General features: G+C 48.2%; 2 protein-coding genes across 2 annotated transcripts in view; one reads left to right on the forward strand and one right to left on the reverse strand.

Annotated features, from left to right (window-relative positions):
- sez6l (seizure related 6 homolog (mouse)-like) overlaps positions 1-22,434 on the forward strand; it is a gene marked incomplete at its 5' end in the record, with an annotated part of 64,815 nt that overhangs the window by 34,551 nt on the left and 7,830 nt on the right. Inside the window, 7 exons of the mRNA XM_083792967.1 lie at positions 2,038-2,221; positions 2,622-2,791; positions 7,030-7,224; positions 9,664-9,802; positions 18,480-18,676; positions 20,235-20,429; positions 21,367-21,558. Coding sequence (XP_083649093.1) covers positions 2,038-2,221; positions 2,622-2,791; positions 7,030-7,224; positions 9,664-9,802; positions 18,480-18,676; positions 20,235-20,429; positions 21,367-21,558 — 1,272 coding nt within the window. The remainder of the gene's footprint in view (positions 1-2,037; positions 2,222-2,621; positions 2,792-7,029; positions 7,225-9,663; positions 9,803-18,479; positions 18,677-20,234; positions 20,430-21,366; positions 21,559-22,434) is intronic.
- On the reverse strand, positions 14,447-16,549 carry LOC310879570 (dual specificity tyrosine-phosphorylation-regulated kinase 2-like; the record flags this gene model as incomplete). Its single annotated transcript, XM_083794345.1, has 2 exons — positions 14,447-14,571; positions 14,995-16,549. 2 exons carry the CDS (start codon positions 16,547-16,549, stop codon positions 14,447-14,449), a joined length of 1,680 nt encoding a protein of 559 aa, XP_083650471.1.

Raw genomic sequence — 22,434 nt, forward strand, 5'->3', positions numbered from 1 at the left:
TGCAGTAGTGCACCAAATGACCTGGTGATCATGTATGATTGATGACACGTCAATGTTACACCAAAAAAAAAGTACAAAAACACGCACATCCAAGCCAAACGTGGGCAGGTGCCGAGCGGCGATAGTATAATACGCTCGGAGACGCTCGCACACGGTGGGCTCCCATGCTGTGACAAGTGCCTTTATTTGCACAAATAGGTGACTGGGGACACGGTGGCACAGTTGGCACACAAATGGCACACAGGTGGCACACAAATAGGTGACTGTAACTGAATTCAATGAACTGTCAATGTTTACAATGTTTAATGTTTACATTTACTGGAAAGTTGGATGTCAGGAAATTCCACAGTTGACTTGTACGGGAAAGTGTACTGTATGCCCCTCACACTGTACGGGAAAGGAAAGGTACCATGTTTACCCAGGGTAACTAAATAATAATAATAATAATAAACTTTATTTGTATAGCACTTTTCATACATGAATGCAGCTCAAAGTGCTTCACAGGGCAGGACACAAAAATAAAATACAATAAAACACAAGTAGTTAAAATGATAGAACAATAGCAGAGAACAAAACCGAAGCAAACCGAACTGGACTAAAGCTCAAGAAAGAACTTGTTTACAGCCAGGCCCTGCTCATAGAACATTTCATGGTAGGGGTTCAAGATTGACTGGTTGAGTCACCATTATTAGGAATAGGAAATGTGCCCATATATAATATATATATATATATATATATATAATACATAATGGCTGTTAACCCATTCTGACCGGGCACCCATTTTGGTGTTGGCATCATGTTATGCTTTAACTATTGAAAAATAGCAGATCTACAAGCTCATAGCGCGCCACCGAGTGGCGCGCTACGAGCTTGTAGTTCTGCTATTTTTTGAAAAATCGAAGAACGACGATTTTTTTAGAATCTGATCTCAGGTCAGAATGGGTTAATCAGACCAGTGTGTGTCCAGTGGAAACCTCGTATGAATCTGATCTCAGGTCAGAATGGGTTAAGGGGAACACAACAGTGGTCCCCAGGTTGATTCTCAGTTTAGGGTGGTGGTCCCTGGTGCATAATCAGTTGAAAACCCCCGATTTAGAGAAAGAGGGTTAAAGTGGTTCTAGAACAGCTATACGGTAAAGGGCCCGAAGCGGAGCAGAGTGAGCTTCCGATGTTTATTAGCGGTCGAGCTACACCCAGCGCGCGCACACGTGAGGGCCGGCTGTGGCTCAGGAGGTACTGTATAGAGCAGGCCGTCCAATGATCCCTGCAGGGTCGGCGGTTCAAATCCTTGGGCAAAGACACTGAACCCCACGTTGCCTCCAGTGAGTCGGTCGGCAGAGATGGGCAGTATTTGAAATACGTATTTGAAATACTTTTTTGTATTTTTTGTATTTTGTATTTCGCTGGGATGGAAGAAATGAGATGTATTTTGTATTTTTAGATACATTTTTTTGACCCAGTATTTAGTATTTTGTATCAAAATAAATTTTCAATGTATTTTGCCCATCAGAGATGGGCAGTATTTGAAATACATGTATTTGAAATACGTATTTGAAATACATTTTTTTGTATTTTGTAATTTGTATTTCGCTGGGATGGAAGATGTATTTTGTATTTAGATACATTTTTTGACCCAGTATTTGTATTTTGTATCAAAATACATTTTCAATGTATTTTGCCCGTCTCTGTCGGTCGGTGTGAGCTCGCCACCGTCGGTGTGTGAATGTGGGAAGTGAGGACAGTGGCGTCGACTGTTCGCCCAATGTATGAATGAATGAACCGTTGTAAAGCGCTTTGAGCACTTGCGGAAAAGCGCTACAAAAATGCAATACATTATGTGTGCGTGTACGTGCACACGTATGACAAAGGTATGACAACGTATCATACGGTAGGTGTGCCAGGCAGGGCTAAATGGGTTCAAATCGTTCCCATCGTACACACACACACGCGCACACACACGCACACGCACACGCACACGCACACACACCCCTCCCGCACGGAGTGACCGCCTGACCGCCACGTCTTTCCTCTGTGCAGCCCTCTGCGGGGGGTCAGTGAAGAACGCCACGGTGGGCCGGGTGCTGTCCCCCTCCCCCTCCCCCTCCTCCTCCGCCGGCCCCAACGCCACCCAGGACCTGTCCTGCTCCTGGTCCCTGGAGGCCCCCAAGGGCCAGAGGCTGCACCTCCATCTGGAGAGGCTGACCTTGGGCCCCACTGACAGGTATAGGGAGGGGTGTGTGTGTGTGTGTGTGTGTGTGTGTGTATTACTAGACTTGTGAGGACCATTTCCCAGGTCCTCACAAGAGGACGCGCTGTGTGTCATTCTCCGAAAAATAGCCGATATACAAGTGGCACATTATCTTGTAGATCCGCTTTTTTTTTTACATTTAGCTTTAGCTTTACAGTGAATGGCAAACAATGGCAATCATAAAATTGCATCCTAAAATTAGTACAAAAAAAGTACAGTATTGCAAGTGTGTGTGTGTGTGTGTGTGTGTGTGTGTGTGTGTGTGTGTGTGTGCCATGATATAAGTCCTTGTGAAATGTATGTACTGTATTGGCTAAATCCTTTCCCATAGTGGATATAATAAGGGTATATGTATTGTAATCCCGTGGGGCAGGTTGGTGCTGTGGAGTGGGCTGGACGCGGGCTCCGTGGTTCTGTTCGACTCGGGTCGGGGGGCTCCCATCCCCTTCGAGGGGGTGATCAGTGAAGGCCCGGCTGCCAGGGTCCAGTTCAACACGGACCAGCCCAACCACATCACCACGGGCTTCAACATCAGATACGAAGGTATGGAAATATAATGCACGAGAAATGTGTTTTTGTCATGATAGGATTTAACCCATTCTGACCTGAGGACGATTTAACTCTATACAACACTAACACCCGGACAATTATGTTATTGTAATTTTCATAATGTTGTCCTGGAACCACATATTTTCAGATGGTCGGTGGCCAAATACTGATAATTCTTGGGGTCCTTGACCCCAACTTGACAACTGAAACACTTGTTACACTGTTTGCAGTGGTAAGGTCTTTCTCCAGTGTGGCAGTGTGTATCTTCAAATGATCAAGGGGACTGAAACACATGGTTTACAGTGTAAATAAAGGTTTTTCACCTGTGTGGATAACGCTGGTGGCTTGTCCAGGTTACTTAAATGACTGAAACTCTTGTCACCATGTTTGCAGTGGTAGGGTTTTTTTCTCCAGTGTGGAATGGATAAGCTGGTGTGTTGTCAAAGCATCTACACGACTGAAGCTTCTGTCACATTGTTTACAGTGGTAGGGTTTTTCTCCCGTGTGGATACGCTGGTGTATTGTCAAAACCCCTTGACGACAGAAACTCTTGTCACACTGTTTACAGTGGAAAGGCATTTCTCCCGTGTGGGTTCGCCGGTGTCTCTTCAGGGTACTCGACACACTGAAGCTCTTGTCACAGTGTTTGCAGTGGACGTGGTAAGGTCTTTCTCCAGTGTGGATACGCTGGTGTATTTTCAAATAACTCAGACGACTAAAACTCCTGTCACATTGTTTACAGTGGAAAGGAATCTCTCCTTGCGCACATGCACCGGCGTGCACACGCTGGTGTGACTTCAAGTCACCTGAACGACTGAAACTCTTTTTTACACTGTTTACAGTGGTTACGTTGCTCTCCGGCGTGGATACGCCCGTGTTTCTTCAAGTCGCCTCGCTCGCTGAGGCTCTCGTCACACCGTTTTACAGTTAAAAGGCATTTCTCTCGCGTGGACACGCCGGTGTGTCCCGATGGTGACTCGGGTCGTCGAAACTCTTGTTACAACGTTTGCAACAGAAAGGTTTCTCTCCCGTGTGGCCTAGGGCTGCACAATATATCGTTATCGTATCGGTATCGAGGTATGAACATGCACAATATATCAGTATCTCAAAAAGGCAACGGTATCGCGATATAGATATATCGTCGACATATCGTCCACTTCTAAAGCCAGCCCTCTGTTTTAGCCTCGGAAAATAAACCATCACTCCGTTTGTCCCTCTGTCCTGTTGTAGCCTGGCTCCAGCCCTGAATCGCTAGCCACGCCCATTAAGAAAATATGTTGCTGCACGATATATCGTATCGTATCGATATCGAGATATCTGCCATATATATCGTGATATATATTATATCGTATCGTATCGATATCGAGATATCTGCCATATATATCGTGATATGAATTTTTGTCCATATCGTGCAGCCCTACCGCGTGGACACGCTGCAGGTGTGACTTCAGGCTACTGGAATGGCTGAAACTCTTGTCACAATGTTCACAATGGAAAGGCTTTTCTCCAGTGTGGACACGCCGGTGTACTTTCAAATGATGGAGACGCCTGAAAGTACTGTCACACTGTTTACAGTGGAAAGGTCTTTCTCCCGTGTGGATGTGCAGGCGTCTCAAAATAGCCAAACTCTTGTCACAATGTTCACAGACGTGGGGTTTCCTTCCCGCGTCGGTCGTCTGATGAGTCTTCACCTCTCCTGGCTGAGCTGCAATAGTCTCGTTATAAAGCGGTCGACAACAGCGCGATCCCGGTTGGTTCGTGTCTTCTTTCCTCTGGCCGTTTAGAGAGCCGTCGGTCGATCTCCCGACAGACGGCCGAGGGGATCTCGGCGCCGTCGCTCTGCACCTGGCCGGACGGTCCGGGTCACTGCGGCCCGTCTTTGCGTGTTCATGAAGGTATAGACCTCGGACATCGAGGCATATGGAGGAGGGGGAGACCTCCTCATACCTCACAGGATCAGTGGGGTCATTCTCAGAGCGGCCGTTCTGTTGTCGGGCCGGCTATGTTTCCAATCACACAAGTCGCTCTTTGAAAAAACGTTCCTGAATCTTTCTGAAATCTTAAAACAGTGGTTTCGCCCTTTATATAGGCTGAGTTCAGGGCTTCGTTGTGTGTCACATGCGCACACAGTGTGCACATGCGCATGTGTGTGTGCCACACACACATGCATAACTAACAACACCACTTTGTTCAGGCGCCACTGCAGTCTGCAGCGCATCATGTGCCCTGAATTTGGCACGATCTTATAATGCTGTTTCAGACGTCGGGGTTCTGGGACCCACCAAGGGATCCACACACAGGACGAGGCCCTGAATTATATGTGTCAATTATTGTCTTTTGTCCCGGATCCATGCCCCAACCCGGCTATACCCGTTGTACCCGTGTCAGAGTAACCGTTCCACTGATCTGTCTGCGTCCCTATATTCCTATATATGGAGTTCTGTGTCAGGCAAAGAGGAAGTGCCGTAATGTCAGAACAGGCCAGCTCCATGTATGTATGTGTCCCTTGTTATGTCCATATATGGAGTTATTTGTCAGGCATGCCCACATATGGAGTCACTGGCTAGGTGTCAGAACAGGCCAGCTCCATATATGGAGCCCAGGAAGAGGCCCTTTGTGGCGCTGCACTCCCCTGTGGGTGTGTGGAACGCGTGTGTTGAATTTGAAGTATGTGGGGCGAACGGTTCTCGAGTTATGTTATGTGGATTACAGACGTGATAGATACAAAAACACAACTGCCCTCTCCAGACCATGAATGCAGCATTTACTATGGTGGAAGGAATGCACATTCCACTCCTTTCCATTACAATTTACAATTTTCCATTCCATGCCATTTACCGGAAGGCAGCATTCAGGAGAATTGCTTTTTTTCCCCCCGAAGTCTCCTGAACTTGAACACAGTATTTTGCGTCGAACAAAACTTTAGACATCCAATGTCGTTACATGCACCGCATCTCCCACTAGCTAAAGAGTTCTGGGTGGCGCCCCGAAAATAGCTGATCTACAAGCTCTCAACACGTCGCAGCGCGACGTGTTGAGAGCTTGTAGATCTGCTATTTTCGTCCAAAAGTTGCGGGATTTCATCCCCTGCCTCTCTAACACTGTCTGCACGTCCCAGTGATCCTAGATCACTGAGACACGACGGAGTCGCTCTGGGATAAGACGGTAACAAGAAGACTCGCCCCGTTTCTGTTTTCCTCCCAGAACTTTCCCCAGTGAGGGGTGGGAGAGGCTGGACAGCAGACGGCTGGACTTTGAATTTCTCTAACTATAAACTTTCATGACAGCAGCAGACAGCCTAAGTACAAATATAATTTATGAAAAGCTACTACATTGAAGTCTGTTCACAGAAGTTGTTGTGGGATATGTGGGGGATTATCTGACGAGGTACCATTTGAGGGGGCAAAACCTTACATATACTAAATAATACTAAATTGTTTATAGGGTCAATATAAGTAAAATAATTAGGGCCGGGACTAATTGCGATTAATTTAGATTAATTAACTACAGAAAAATTAATCGCGATTAACTACAGATAAATTAATCGCACCTTTTTTTTCACCACGGAACGTTTCTCACTGGGCGCTTTTCTATAGTACTGAAAACTGGAAATAATAAAAAGTCACCCCATTTTGTGTTGCCTAGAACTGGAGGTCTGACAAAAAACAGTAACAATATGAAGTAAGTACAGCTTTGTGATGTCACTGAGATGTACTTGTTACTGTTACTAAATTTTTTTCAGACCTCCACTTCTAGGCAACACAGAATGGGGTGACTTTTTATTATTATTTCAACAACAGGTATATTAATGAGTGGTATCCTGTAGTCACTATTCGTTGATTCACTGGGATACCAAAAAACATTAAAAAAAAAGGTTTCTCGCTGTTCTCGGGTTGAATATTGATATGCGATTAAAATGCGATTAATCTAGATTAATTAATCGCAAAGCCTCTGATTAATTCGATTTTTTTTTTAATCAAGTCCCAGCTCTAAAAATAATATAGCCTTTCTACAGGAGTATCTTTTCATATTTTTCCAAAAAGAATACAAACAGCCAATAGCATATTACAAAGTTATCCCCCTCACTGGTGACAATTCCGGGAGGAAAAACGGGCAAGCACCGGGAGCGAATATAATCCGGTATTCGGATTAGACTGTCCGCTAAATGCCGCCCAATTTAAATTGTACAGTATTTGTGGTAATACTGTCCCGCTTTGTTCTTTTCTTTCCAGCGTTTGAGCGCGGTCACTGCTATGAGCCGTACCTGCTCAACGGTAACTTCACCACGTCGGACCTGTCCTACGGGGTGGGAGCGGTGGTCCAGTTCTGCTGTGACCGGGGTCACTCCTTAGAACAGGGACCGCCCGTCATCGAGTGCATCAACGCCAGGGACCCCTACTGGAACGACACGGAACCCATATGCAAAGGTAAGGGCTATAGCAGGGGTACTCAACTGGCGGACCGCGGTCCACGACCGGACCGCGGACCACCTCTCTGCGGACCCTAGGCAAAAAAATAATAATAATAATAATAAGAAAACTTTTTTTTTTTTTTTTTTTAGTTAATATAAACATTTCTCATGTGAAATTGCTGCAAAGGCCCCCAAAATGTCCCCCAAGGGCCCCCAAGATTCTGGCGCGCGCTAGGCGCAGTGTGGCCTGCCAGGGTGTATAACTCCCGGCCTGATTTGGAGTTCCACTCAGGGCCTGCACTCTGCACCCCATTATTGGTTGGTTGGAAGGGGATCTGATTTGTATAAGCTTGGCTTGACCATACTAAACGGGCATAGAGCCCCGCTCTCCGATGGACGCCGCGCATGGGACCGGACCTCAGTCTTATTCAAAAAAATATTTGTGGACCTTCATTATTTCTAGTTGAGGACCCCTGGGCTATAGGGACTGAAGACTTTTCTTTTTGACAAGGCATTTGGCTGGGTGGACTTTTAGGATGCCCAGTGTGCTTTTAACCTTTTAGCTGTGTGTACTACCACGAAATGCATGAATTGTCCTTTAAGTCCTTTTATATATCCATCCATCCATCCATCTTCAACCGCTTATCCGTAGTCGGGTCGCGGGGGCAACAGCTCCACCAGAGAGCTTCAGACTTCCCTCTCCAGAGCAACATTAGTGACTTCCTCCTGGGGGATCCCGAGACGTTCCAAGGCCAGTGAGTCGATGTGTTTCCTCCAACTGCGCCTTGGTCTGCCCCGGGGTCTCCTCTCAGTGAGATGTGATCCTTGGTCTGCCCCGGGGTCTCCTCCCAGTGGGACGTGGTCCTTGGTCTGCCCCGGGGGTCTCCTCCCAGTGGGACGTGATCCTTGGTCTGCCCCGGGGTCTCCTCCCAGTGGGACGTGGTCCTTGGTCTGCCCCGGGGGTCTCCTCCCAGTGGGACGTGGTCCTTGGTCTGCCCCGGGGTCTCCTCCCAGTGGGACGTGGTCCTTGGTCTGCCCCGGGGTCTCCTTCCAGTGGGATGTGGTCCTTGGTCTGCCCCGGGGGTCTCCTCCCAGTGGGACGTGGTCCTTGGTCTGCCCCAGGGGTCTCCTCCCAGTGGGACGTGGTCCTTGGTCTGCCCCGGGGTCTCCTCCCAGTGGGACGTGGTCCTTGGTCTGCCCCGGGGTCTCCTCCCAGTGGGACGTGATCCTTGGTCTGCCCCGGGGTCTCCTCCCAGTGTGACGTGGTCCTTGGTCTGCCCCGGGGGTCTCCTCCCAGTGGGACGTGGTCCTTGGTCTGCCCCGGGGTCTCCTCCCAGTGGGACGTGGTCCTTGGTCTGCCCCGGGGTCTCCTCCCAGTGGGACGTGGTCCTTGGTCTCCCCCGGGGTCTCATCCCAGTGGGACGTGGTCCTTGGTCTGCCCCGGGGTCTCCTCCCAGTGGGACGTGATCCTTGGTCTCCCCCGGGGTCTCCTCCCAGTGGGACGTGGTCCTTGGTCTCCCCCGGGGTCTCCTCCCAGTGGGACGTGGTCCTTGGTCTGCCCCGGGGTCTCCTCCCAGTGGGACGTGCGTCGAGGACCTCCCTAGGGAGACGCCCGAGAGGCATCTTTTATATACTTTATTTTTATCTTATTTTTAGCACTTTGAGATTTGTTTCAAATGTAAAGTCCGTCCTCCCGTCTCTCTCTCTCCCCTCTCCACAGCGCTGTGTGGGGGGGACCTGGGGGCCCCCAGGGGTCTCATTCTGTCCCCTAACTATCCTCTCTCTCTCTCCCCCCTCTCCACAGCGCTGTGTGGGGGGGACCTGGGGGGCCCCAGGGGTCTCATCCTGTCCCCTAACTATCCTCTCTCTCTCTCTCCCCTCTCTGCAGCGCTGTGTAGGGGGGACCTGGGGGGCCCCAGGGGTCTCATCCTGTCCCCTAACTATCCTCTCTCTCTCCCCCCTCTCCACAGCGCTGTGTGGGGGGACCTGGGGGGCCCCAGGGGTCTCATCCTGTCCCCTAACTATCCTCTCTCTCTCTCCTCTCCACAGCGCTGTGTGGGGGGGACCTGGGGGCCCCCAGGGGTCTCATCCTGTCCCCTAACTATCCTCTCTCTCTCTCCTCTCCACAGCGCTGTGTGGGGGGGACCTGGGGGCCCCCAGGGGTCTCATTCTGTCCCCTAACTATCCTCTCTCTCTCTCCTCTCCACAGCGCTGTGTGGGGGGGACCTGGGGGGCCCCAGGGGTCTCATCCTGTCCCCTAACTATCCTCTCTCTCTCTCCCCTCTCTGCAGCGCTGTGTGGGGGGGACCTGGGGGCCCCCAGGGGTCTCATCCTGTCCCCTAACTATCCTCTCTCTCTCTCTCCTCTCTGCAGCGCTGTGTGGGGGGGACCTGGGGGCCCCCAGGGGTCTCATCCTGTCCCCTAACTATCCTCTCTCTCTCTCTCCTCTCCGCAGCGCTGTGTGGGGGGGACCTGGGGGGCCCCAGGGGTCTCATCCTGTCCCCTAACTATCCGGAGTGGTATGGAGAGGGAGAGAACTGCAGCTGGAGGATCCACGTCGGGGAGGGGAAGCGCGTGCTGCTGGACGTACAGCTGTAAGAACGCTTGCTTTGACCATTAAATATGGAATCATGTCATGTAACAGTCGGAGCGAAGATACCCGATCTAAAAGCTCACAACATGTCACACCGCAAACCTTGTGAGCTCGTCCAGGAGGATAGGAGAGTGTGTGATGTTTGGCAAAATGTTTAGGAGTAATTTAAACATGTTTGTTTGGGTGTGTGTGTGTGTGTGGCGTTTACATTGCCACAGCAAAAGTGGAACAAAACAATGAAAATTAGAGGTAAAAACACTTTTCGGCCAGTTATAGCGCCACCTTGAGGCTGAGTTGAAATTGTTCATGTGGCATTTCGTCCTCGGCCTAGTGGGAATGTGCGTGCACAATTTCACGGAAATCACGCGATGTGTTCATGATTTGCAGCATTTTGTTTGAAACTGAGCACTCCTGTGAACTTTGGAAGCCAATCTTAACCAATCAGGATGGAGTCTGAGAAATCTGAAAGACCCGTTTCGTTGAATGGCTCTAGAGAGACTGTGTACCAATTTGCGCGACGTTTGGACAAAATCTGTAGGTGTAGCCTACTGTGCAAAAACTTGTTTTGCACAAAGCGGCCTCCTGGTGGCGCTATAACAGGCCGTTCTGGAAATTTTGGGGCAGAGGTTCATCGTTGGCATCCAGGGAGTGTGTGTGCAAAATTTGGCATCGACCGGGTTAACGGTGCGGGAGATTAGCTGCTCACGGACACATACACACACGGACGGACACACGGACGGACACACGGACGGACGGACGGAGTGCAAAACATACTCTCCCCCCATGCCTTCGGCCTGGTGGAGACAATAACTAAGATAAGTATAATGTTGGCTCTGAAAGTATAGTCGATCTACAAGCTCACACAACGTGTTAACTGCCATACATGGTGTGTGACCTGCTGAGTGAACAACACTGCCACCTAGTGGGTGTCATTGTCATGTCAAGAGAATGCATGGCTATTATGCGTGGGACGGGAGACCAGTGTTGTTTTCGGCAGCACAAACATATTTTAGTTTAGTCACAGTCACTTTGGACTGAAACTTCATTTAGTTTTAGTCACATTTTAGTCACCTGGAATGTTAAGTCTAGTTTTAGTCGACTAAATGTCATACGATTTTAGTCGACTAAATATACAGTTGATTTAGTCGACTAAAATGTATTTTGGCGGGTCTTGATGCCGTCGTAGTGAGTGTTTTTACACTTGCTGAAAATAGCCGATCTACAAGCTCTACAAGCTTGTAGATCAGCTATTTTCAGCATGCAACCTCTTGTCCACTAGTCCCTAACATTTTAGTCTAGTTTTTATTTGTCGACGAAATTGTCAGTATATTTAGTCTTAGTTTTAGTCATCATAGCTTAGGTTTCATTTCATTTAGTTTCTATTTGTCGTCAGTGAAAATAGGTAGTCAACGAACATTTGTCGTCTTAGTTTTAGTCGACGAAAACAACACTGCATGGAGACATTTGGGACTCCGACCAAGTGGGGGCTTAACCCATTCTGACCGGGCACCCATTTTGGTGTTGGCATCATGTTATGCTTTAGCTATTGAAAAATAGCAGATCTACAAGCTCATATTTTTTTCAAAAATAGCAGACCTACAAGCTCGTATCGCGCCACTCGGTGGCGCGATACGAGCTTTTAGGTCTGCTATTTTTGAAAAAAATCGAAGAACAACTGACATTTTTAGAATCTGATCTCAGGTCAGAATGGGTTCGTCAGACCAGCGTGTGTCCGGCGGAAACCTCGTATGAATCTGATCTCAGGTCAGAATGGGTTAAGTGTGAAGAAGAAGAAGAATCTCTGGCAGGAGTAATGGATGTGTGTGGGCGTGTTGCCTGGGTCAGTCAACACTGATTTATTATCGATTGAGATTCCATTATAGAAGCCAGCATGTCTATCCCATTCTGACCGGAGATCAGATTCATACGAGGTTTCCACTGGACACACACTGGTCTGATTAACCCCATTCTGACCTGAGATCAGATTCTAAAAATGTCAGTCGTTCCTCCGATTTTTCAAAAATAGCAGACTCGTAGCGCGCCACTCGGTGGCGCGCTATGAGCTTGTAGATCTGCTATTTTTCAATAGCTAAAGCATAACATGATGCCGACACCAAAATGGGTTCCCGTTCAGAATGGGCTATATATGGGATCATGTCATGTAACAGTCGGAGCGAAGATACCCGATCTAAAAGCTCACAACATGTCACACCGCGCGCAAACCTTGTGAGCTCGTCACATAATTCAGAAACATCTTGAATAAGACATGAATGGTTTTGAATGTTTCATAAAAGCAAAAGGTTTAAATTAAAAGCCTCACTCTGCGATGTCCTCGGCTGCATGGTTGGCTGTATGTCTAGAACAGCAGGAACAATAGCTTTAGAATAGCAATATCTTTAGAGAATACAGAAATATCATAATTCTACATAATAATGTGACCAGATTTGACTGAGAGCCTGCCATCGCGCAAATTCCAACTTTTCACCAGAAGAGAAAACTTTTTTTTTTTTTTTTTTCTCTCTCAAAATGAGACATACTTCACATACTAGAGCGTGTCTGAAATAATCAGATTCATACGAGGTTTCCACTGGACACACACTGGTCTGATTAAATATAGGCTTAAATATGTAGCTACTGTAGGTGTAATGTTAGAGTTCACAGAAGTGAACCTTTCAAGCCTGTTTTCTCAACACGCTGTTTCTCTGCAAGACATTATTACTCTATAAGCCATATCTCCAAAACTGGTGGGTCAAACCAGTATGTCCATTTGAAGCTATGATGACATAGCAAAATAGAAAATTCTAAATAATCCTCAGTCAAATTTGGTCACATTGTGTTAATTGTTTAGGAAACTCTAGTGTGTGTGTGTGTGTGTGTGGGGGGGGGGGGGTTGCACTGATATAAATCAATGATAGATTGGGACTGACAAAACGTATGCATAACAATCTTGAGGGGCGCCAGCCCTTCATATATGTCCAGCTTTGAGGGTTTGTGTAAACACAATGAGATTATGTACGATGGGTGTGATTTTAATATGTATATTTGCTTATTTAAATATTAATTAACTTTCAAGTCAATTGTGTGTTTGTGTATAACGGACCACATTTGTAAATGTTGAAATGAAATGTTACTTGCATTTATTTAAAAAAAAAAGATCACACTTGTGTGAAGTGAGGGGCGCCCGCTGTATTTATATCGGCCACATGATGTCTCACGTCGTCATACTGTACAGTACTATAAGTGCTCTAAACAAACTTTGCAATAACCTCAAAGTCCATAGACTTGGCCGCCGATACGACGTAATCTTCACAGGCCACGTTTACAGTCCACTGCACGCCATCGGCGCGCCTCGATTTATGTGCCCAAAATAACAGATCTGTAAGCTGTCGAGACACGCCATGAGCGGTGCGTGGACTGGTTTGTAAACTTGGTTTCCAATGGGATTTGATGTTTGAGTCGGGACAACATTTGGGTTACACACACCAAACGCTAGACTTACTGTAGGAGGGGCTATCGCCCCTCAAAAAATAAATAACACATTTACTGCTACCATTTATTTAAAAATTAGGATCTAATTACTGCCAGCATTTATTGAAAAATTAGGATCTAATTACTGCCAGCATTTTTTTTAATTTGAGCTCTTATTTTGAAAAGCCGCCATTTCCTGTCAGTTAGCAGTAGAAAGCAGTTGAAAGAAATGGATAGGCGATCTAAGATGGACGATCCAGTGTTGTGCTAACAACACAGCTAGCTAACAGGCTAACGTGAGTAGCATTATGGGTCGCTCGACCGAATGCACTATAAAAGTGCAATTGACAAAGATCTTTGTCAATGGCAGTCAGCGTCGGTATCAAAATTAGGCTTCAATTGACAAAGATCTTTGGCAATGGCGGTCAATGTGTAAAACACGTGGCTGCTTGGGGGACTCCATGCGTATCAGAGGAGACACGTGGCTGTGCAAAAAAAAAAAAAAAAGAAAGATTGATTTAAAAATATGACCGCTGCCGGTGACACGGTGACTTGAGCCAGTGACCTGGTCCATCATTGCCAACCTCTCTGTATGTTTGTATCCGGACTGCAGCTCTGTCGTCAATCTGTTGCACTGCCTCCATCTCTTTCTTCCTCGTTTGATCTTGGAGAAAGCCATGCTGGTATCAAAGAATAATATAGTAATTTATTCTGCATTCCCCTCAGTGACGCACTGTTGGTTCCTGGAGATGACCGCAGGTCAACTCGGTTTTTAGCTCTTCTACCCTTCTTCCCTTAGATTAGACGGTGTCTTGGCCACCTTTGCTATGATCTCATAGTTGTGGTTCTTGTCATGGTATGCAGGCCCTTGTTCCCTGTAGGGCTACACGGGCAGGAAGTGGTATGTACTCGTATCGTCATCCAGTTTAATGAGGCCGCCACTGCTCAGCTTCTGAAAGTATGCCCACCCACCCACCACACACATCTGAAATCACATCATTCCGCTGTGCGTATACTGTCGCATTCATGGAGATCCAAAATATGCTCTACTAGAGTTCCTTTGGTTCCTGTACAAAGCTCACACAGTTATGGAGGAGGTCTGCCTTGATCCGGCGAACATAGGCCTCCATGTCCCTCAAGCCACTGCATCTCCTTATGCCTTTCTTCTCTGTGGTCTTCAGTTGAGTTTAAGCTCAGAGGTGTTCCCATGGAAGTCTTCCAGCTCTCTCTCCATCCCATGGATCTGCTCCTTAAGAGACTCGTCTGCTTCTGGTTCTTGGGTGTTCAGCCTAACATCGTCATCTGTGACCACGTACGTCCCTCTATGAGATCTTCCTTTCCAGGGCCTGGATGTAATTCTTCAGAGAACATGGATCATGTCGTTGAAGCTTCTCTTGCTTGTACACTGCTTCCTAGTGTAGTACACTGCTTCCTAGTGTAGTACACTGCTTCCTAGTGTAGTACACTGCTTCCAACGTGTTCTTCCTGCCGTTTATTTTCATTTCCTTATGGCGGCCAGTTGTCCCGTGGTTCGGCGTGGTTTCCGTGCTACCAGCGTTGATCTCACAGCTACAGTAGGCGGAATTACGTTACGCGTCAGTCTGTTTGTGGATGTAGTGGCGGGCGATGATCTTATGGCTGTAGGCGGAATTACGTTACGCGTCAGTCTGTTTGCGGCTGTAGTGGCGGGCGATGATCTTATGGCTGTAGGCGGAATTACGTTACTCGTCAGTCTGTTTGCGGCTGTAGTGGCGGCCGGGGCAGGCCCAGTTCTGGCCTGGATGGAGGGGAAGGAGGTACTACTGAAGTGCTTGTGGAGCCTTTTTATGGGGGAGTTTGAGATCTTGTCGAGCACAGGCGGAGGAGGCACGGGCATTTCACGGAACAGCCAGGGGTGCTTGAGGGCCTGGCTGGGCGTGAGGCGCTCCGAGGGGTCCCAGTTCAGACACTTCTTCATGAAGTCAGTAAAGTTGGAGTCCATGCAGCCCCTCAGTGCAACCCTCCAGTCCTTGCTCCCTGGTGGGCCTCTTATCTTGCCTTGGGGGGAGCGGGACGCCGTGAGCATGATGGCCCCCGAGGGCAGTGCTATGCTGTCACAGTAACGGGGATGTCCCTTGGAGTTGATGAACTTCTTCGCCTGTTTGGCCTGCTCCAAGATCTTCCGCGGAGGCATGCCCAGAAGCTCCATGACACAGGCCAGCTGGTCGCCTTCGTCCTCGCCGGGGAACAGCGGGTAGCCCGTCAGCAGCTCGGCCAGGATGCAGCCCAAGCTCCACATGTCGATGGGCAGGCCGTAGGGTGCGACGAGGATCACCTCCGGGGCGCGGTAGTAACGAGACTGGACGTACGTGTAGACGCGCTGGTGTTCGAAGCAGCTGCAGCCGAAGTCGATCACCTTGACGTCGGTGCGTCCGTCGTGCTTGAGCTGGATGTTCTCGGGCTTCAGGTCACAGTGGACGATCCTCTGCCTGCTCAGCGCCTCCAGACACTGCAGGATGGACATGGCGAACCTCCTGACCACCGGCAGGCCGAAGCCCTGGAACTTGTTCCTCCTCATGAGCTCGTACAGGTTGACACTCAGCAGCTCGAACGTCATGCAGATGTGGCCGCGGAAGGCGAAGTGCTCCAGCAGGCGCACCACGTTCATGGTGTCGTTGCGGTCGTGCTTGCGCAGGACCTCCAGGATGCGGATCTCCTCCTGCGCCTCACGCTGGAAGCGCGCCTCGTTGCGGACCATCTTCAGGGCCACTCTCTGCCTCAGCCGGTGGTCGTAGACCTCGGCCACCTGTCCGAAGCTGCCCCTGCCGATCACCCGGATCACCTCGTAGCGGTAGGCCACGTGGTCGCGCAGGACCATGACGTAGTGCGCCTCGTCGTCGTCGTAGCCGCAGTTGTTGCTCGCGCCGGCGACAGTGGGCCTCTTCCTGGCGTCGGTTCCCAGGAAGTAGACGTCCGGGTAGGAGTGGATCTCCGTCTGCTCCAGGACGGTCAGCTTGGAGCGGTAGCGCCGAAGAGCCTGTTTAGGCGTCTGGGCGTCGGAGGTCTTACCGGAGGAGCCGGTGGTGTCCACGAGGAGGACCTTGGACACGGGTTTACCCAGCAGCCTACCGGCGGCGGGGGCGGCCCTGTCGCGGTTGAGCTTCAGCCGAACACCTCGCACCGTCGCCGCCTGGTCCCCCAGCATGCCCTGCGTTTTGAGGCTTTGGTCCGTCCTCGTGTGCCACGAGTCACACAGTCCTTTTACCACGTTCTCCTTTTTTAATGTCTTAACGCCTTTCATGTTTGGTTTTTTTTTTGCGTGAAGGTCTCCGAACCACCTCGTGTAAATATAATATTCTATATGTGGATAACCCCGCCGTGGGCTGGGCTATAGCCTTGGGTTAGGGACCAGCGCCATGGTGAGGTATCGGCATGTTTTATATTTGTCCGTTCTACCACTCTAATGCAGCGATTACGCCACCTGCCCCAACCGCCTGCGATTGGCTGTTGCGTTGATCCGGCTGTCAGCCAATGAGATGAAACTGAGTTTTCACTGCGGTATCCTATATATATGGTCTCACTCGCGGGGACACGTGACGTAACCCGTTTGCTTATTTAAACCCTAGTCGCGCGTCCTTCTGCCGGATTAGTCAGGTTATCTTTAACCCATTCTGACCTGAGATCAGATTCATACGAGGTTTCCACTGGACACACACTGGTCTGATTAACTCTTATTACCTGCGAGAGTATAAGTAAGCTGTTTTCAGCTGCGTATGTCCCTGACTCCTTCAAGGCCAATCGGGGATTGTGGCTTTTCGGTGACACGCTCGGCCAATCAGCCGCTTCTATTCACCCATTTGCCAAGGAGGCTTGCATTGGGAAAGAGAACATACATATAGCCAAGACATCCTCACACGTTGGGTGGTCTAGAATAGACATGGGGTGTCAAGGTAAGAGAGAGATAATAAGTCGACAAGAGTCTTAGAAGTAAGTTGCGTGCGCGCTCTGCTCGCGCACAAGTAGGCCATTCATGGCCAACTTGTGTGCAAAGCGCAAGTTGTCAGCTCAACAGAAGAGTGCATTTCTAGTTTTTCCTTGTTTTCTTTCTGTGATTTTTCTTCTGATGCAATATATTCCAGTTGACCATATCTTCTTGAAATCTTTTCCCCCCTCGGGGCTCCCAAACATGACGTTGGTATATTGCGTTTGAAATTGAAATGTTAACGGACGCAGGAGGTCCCGAAGGTAACATCATTTATACTCGTATATAGAGAGAATTTGAAACTCTTGTTCATTAAATAAACATCATCATAACAATGCCGGGTTCAGAGAGGCTTGTGGAGAACTGAACATATCGATTCCAACACCATCCTGTGAGCCAAGGGCCCAGGTGTGCTGAGCAAGGTTATTGCATTTTTCATTTACCTTCGTTATTTTATTTCATCACTCTGACTTTGTTTTCAGTTCAAGTTTAAATTAGTAAAGTGTGCTGTGAGCTTGTAGAGCCACTGTTTTAACCACATTGGGATGGATGATTCGCTTGTGACAAGAAGACACATATCTATGAGTACATAAAAAAAAATCTACAAACATTAAAAGTCCATAGCCTGGGCTACCACTCGGTTTAAAATGCTCTAAACAAACAAAGAAATCAAATCAACCCTCATGTGAAGTGAGGGCCGCTGTCATATGTAGACAAGCAAATAGGTATTTTTGTCCTACACAAAGATCAAATTCTCATTGACAATGAATGGAGAATTGAAGTCATATGTAGACGAGCAAATCTGTATTTTTGTCCTATACTCAAAGATAGAATTCCCATTGACAATGAATGGAGAATTTACGTCATAATTATATCGTAGAAGATCAAATGGGCTATATTCGTCCTAGATACACAAAGATTAACCCATTTTGGGGCGGGAACCCCTTTTGTTGTTAGCACTATGTTGTGCTTTAACTATTGAAAAACAGCAGATCTACAAGCTCATAGCGCGCCACCGAGTGGCGCGCTACGAGCTTGCAGGTCTGCTATTTTTGAAAAATCGAAGAACGACCGACATAGAAACATAGCTTTTTCCAGAAAACTGTCAGGATGTAGAAGAAGACATTCTTAGAATCTGATCTCAGGTCAAAATGGATTCATTCCCATTGACAGTGACTGGACGATGACATAAGAGCCACCCCTGCTCACTTCACACGGGTGTGATTGTTCTTCTCTCCTCCTCCTCCAGGCTGAACATCAGCGACAGCGACATGGTGAGCATCCTGGACGGGGACGAGGTCAGCCCTCGCGTCCTGGGACACTACGTGGGGGGGAGCAGACCCTTCAAGCTGTCCTCCACCAGCCCCGACCTGACAGTCACCTTCCACTCGGACCCCGCGGGCCTGGTGTTCGGCAAGGGGGAGGGCTTCATCATCAACTACATGGGTGAGCCGCAGAGGTAGATGCTGGCCCCTCCTGTGCGTGATGATTCTCAAGCCTAGTTTTTTGAGGGGAGCTATAGCCCCCTCCTATATACAGCTTTTTGTCCTTAAAGGAGCATTCAGTGATTTGGGTGCATTCGGGCCCCTTTTCCACCGGGTGGTTCCCAGTGGGAACCGGTCTAGTTCTTTTCCACCGGGTGGTTCCCAGTGGGAACCGGTCTAGTTCTTTTCCACCGGGTGGTTCCCAGTGGGAACCGGTCTAGTTCTTTTCCACCGGGTGGTTCCCAGTGGGAACCGGTCTAGTTCTTTTCCACCGGGTGGTTCCCAGTGGGAACCGGTCTAGTTCTTTTCCACCGGGTGGTTCCCAGTGGGAACCGGTCTAGTTCTTTTCCACCGGGTGGTTCCCAGTGGGAACCGGTTCAGTTCTTTTCCACTGGGTGGTTCCCAGTGGGAACCGGTCCAGTTCTTTTTGGTTCTTAGTCCATGAGCCAGAGCTCCAAAATTGAAACGTTAATTATGAATTGAGTGGAGCAAAACCATACCTATATTAGATTGTTATCACCATGAAATTTCCCCAATTGAGTACTTACACGAAGACAATGATTTATTGTATTACAAATTTTTACATTTGTAAATATGCAAATGAGGCATTATGTAGGAAAATATGCAAAATAGTCGAAAATATGATAAAGCTACTACTGTGGAAGGGTTATCATGTATTAATTTACTTGTATTGATCCTATAAACAATTTATTTTATAGGGCATAGTTTCCAATCAATTTTAGAGCTCTGGCTCATGGGACTAAAAACCAAAAAGAACTGAACCGGTTCCCATTGGGAACCAACCGGTGGAAAAGGGGTCTCTGTGATTTGGGTGATTTGGAAAACCCCCCGGTCTGCCCCGGTAACAAGACCTGCACAGGCCAACAGCACGCACACCAAGGCCCGCCCCCGCTCGATCATGATTGGCGGAAGGCCCCTCTCTAGCCTGATTGGATGAAGGCTGGGCCACCTAGCCAAAAAACGAAACATAAGGTTTTTTTACCCCAGGGGTTAACTGGGGACAGGGAGGAACTCCTTATATGGTCAGCACATTCTATAGAAGGGAGGATTATCACAACAGAAGAAAAAAAATAAGTGATATTTGAATTAAGTGAAATCACTGAATATACCTTTAACTCGTGTCACATGTGTCTGAACAAATCAGCTTTTTGGGGCAACACAAACATTAAATGCCATCGACAATGAAAGGAGAATTTACGTCATTATGTAGACGAGCAAATTGGCGTTTCTAAAACACAGTGCAACTGTTTTAATTCAGCTCGGAGGGGCATCGCCCCTCACTTCACACAGGTGTGATTTTTGCTTTCCGGGGTCTGTGTGAACACAAACATTGGCTTGTGATTGGCTAACTCACACCCATAGCAATGATTTGATTGGCTGAGCGAAGTGCATAATTATGCTGCTCTCCGTCTAACTGTGGTACAACAAACACATTTATAATGGACCCGCTCATGAAACGCGCTTTCGTTTTGTTTGTTTTTCTTTTTCTGTGAGAGCAGAGGTGTCCCGAAACGACTCCTGTGCCGATCTTCCGGAGATCCAGAACGGCCGGAAGACCACCAGCCACGCGGCGCCGATCCGCGGGGCGCACATCACCTACCAGTGTGACCCCGGATACGACCTGGTGGGACAGGAGACGCTCGCCTGTCGACTAGACCTGCAGTGGAGCACACAGCCGCCCTTCTGTGAAAAAAGTATACCTTCCACGGCAGCGTTGATTTTTTTGGCTAAAATATCTATTTTAGTTTTAGTCGTAGTCTCTTGAATAGTTTTCATTTAGTTCTAGTCAAAATTTTAGTCACCTGGAATGGTTTAGTGTCAGTCTAGTTTTAGTCGACTAAATGTCATAATATTTATCATAAAATATATATATAAATCTACAGTTGATTTAGACTAAAATGTAATTTGTCTGTCCTTGATGCCGTCACTTGCTTATAGATCAGCATCAGCAACCAATTGTAAAATGACTTCGGGCCGATTCATACCCCTATTTTAGCCCTATTATTTCGACTCGTCAGACATTTTCAGTAGCACCGAAGAGCCGACTTTAGGACGGTACCCCCCCCCCCCCCCCCCCCCACCCCCCGAACCTCAAATGACGTCACATTGTAGGCTCTACAGCGCCGAACCGACTATTATACTAAAATAGGAGTATAAATCGACCCTTATACTGGAGCTCTTGTCCACTAGTCCCTTCCTAACATCTTAGTTTAGTTTGTATTCGTTGACAAAATTCTCACTATATATTTAGTCTCAGTCATCGTAGCTTAGTTTTAATTTAGTTTCCATTTAGTTTGTCCATCAGCGAAAAAAAAGGTAGTCGACGAACATTCTTTGTCTTAGTTTTAGCCGACGAAAACAACACCACACCGCACCGTAGAGGCCCATTTTGGTGTTAGCAATACGTTATGCTTTAGCTATTAAAAAATAGCAGATCTACAAGCTCATAGCGCGCCACCGAGTGGCGCGCTACGAGCTTGTAGGTCTGCTATTTTTTTTAGATCGAAGAACGACTGACATAGAAACATAACTTTTTGCAGAAAACTGTCAGGATGTATAAAGACACTTTTAGAATCTGATCTCAGGTCAGAATATGGGTTAAACTAAACTGCATGTTTTTTCCTCTTCCAGTCATGTACTGTTCGGACCCCGGGCACGTGGAGCACTCCACCCGCTTACTGTCGGACCCCAAACTCCTGGTGGGAACCACCATACAGTACAGCTGCAATGCGGGCTACGTCCTGCAGGGCGGCGCCATTCTCACCTGCTACGGCCGCGAGCCGGGGACCCCTGTGTGGACGTCCAGACTCCCTCACTGCGCCTGTGAGTTTTTTAGCCTCTTAACCCATTCTGACCGGAGATCAGATTCTAAAAATGTCAGTCATTCTTCGATTTTTCTAAAATAGCAGACCTACAAGCTCGTATCGCGCCACTCGGTGGCGCGCTATGAGCTTGTAGATCTGCTATTTTTCCAATAGCTAAAGCATAACATGATGCTAGCACCAAAATGGGTGCCCGTTCAGAATGGGTTAAGCATTTATTTCATATTTGCGTGTTAGATTTCAGCTCTGACATTTATTTCAGACATGCTCTAGTATGTGAAGAGTCTGCCTGTGCTATTTTTCTCCTCTCCTGAACAGTTCGTCTTGCTGCCTGCCATGACTGTCTCTGTATCAAAGACATCACATTTCCTCCAGCATGTTGAAAGCAGACAGCAGCCTGCGGTTTAGTGTCTCGTTTGTCAGCCGCTATGGATTCAGAAACATGTCATGAAAATGTTCCCGTAACACCACATATGAATCTATCTCTCTCCCTCCCCCCCCCCCTCTCTCTCTCTCTCTCTCTCTCTCTCCCTCTCCCCCTCTCCCCCTCTCCCCCTCTCTCCCTCTCTCCCTCTCTCTCTCTCTCTCTCTCTCCCTCCCCCTCTCTCTCTCTCCCTCTCTCTCCCTCTCTCTCTCTCTCTCTCTCCCTCCCCCTCTCTCTCTCCCTCCCTCTCTCTCTCTCCCTCTCTCTCTCTCTCCCTCTCTCTCCCTCTCTCTCTCTCTCCATGATAAGAAGTGGAGCTTATATTTGATTTCTTATCGAAGCCGACTGGACAGGCTCGCTTCGTGTCGCTTTGTGTCAGAAGATGGAGAAATGGGGGGGTGGGGGGGTCTAACTCTCTCACACACACACACACAGACACACGGGGGGGGACGG

This window comes from Protomyctophum parallelum (assembly GCF_964188405.1).
Source record: "Protomyctophum parallelum genome assembly, chromosome: 21".
In the NCBI taxonomy this organism is placed as follows: domain Eukaryota; kingdom Metazoa; phylum Chordata; class Actinopteri; order Myctophiformes; family Myctophidae; genus Protomyctophum; species Protomyctophum parallelum.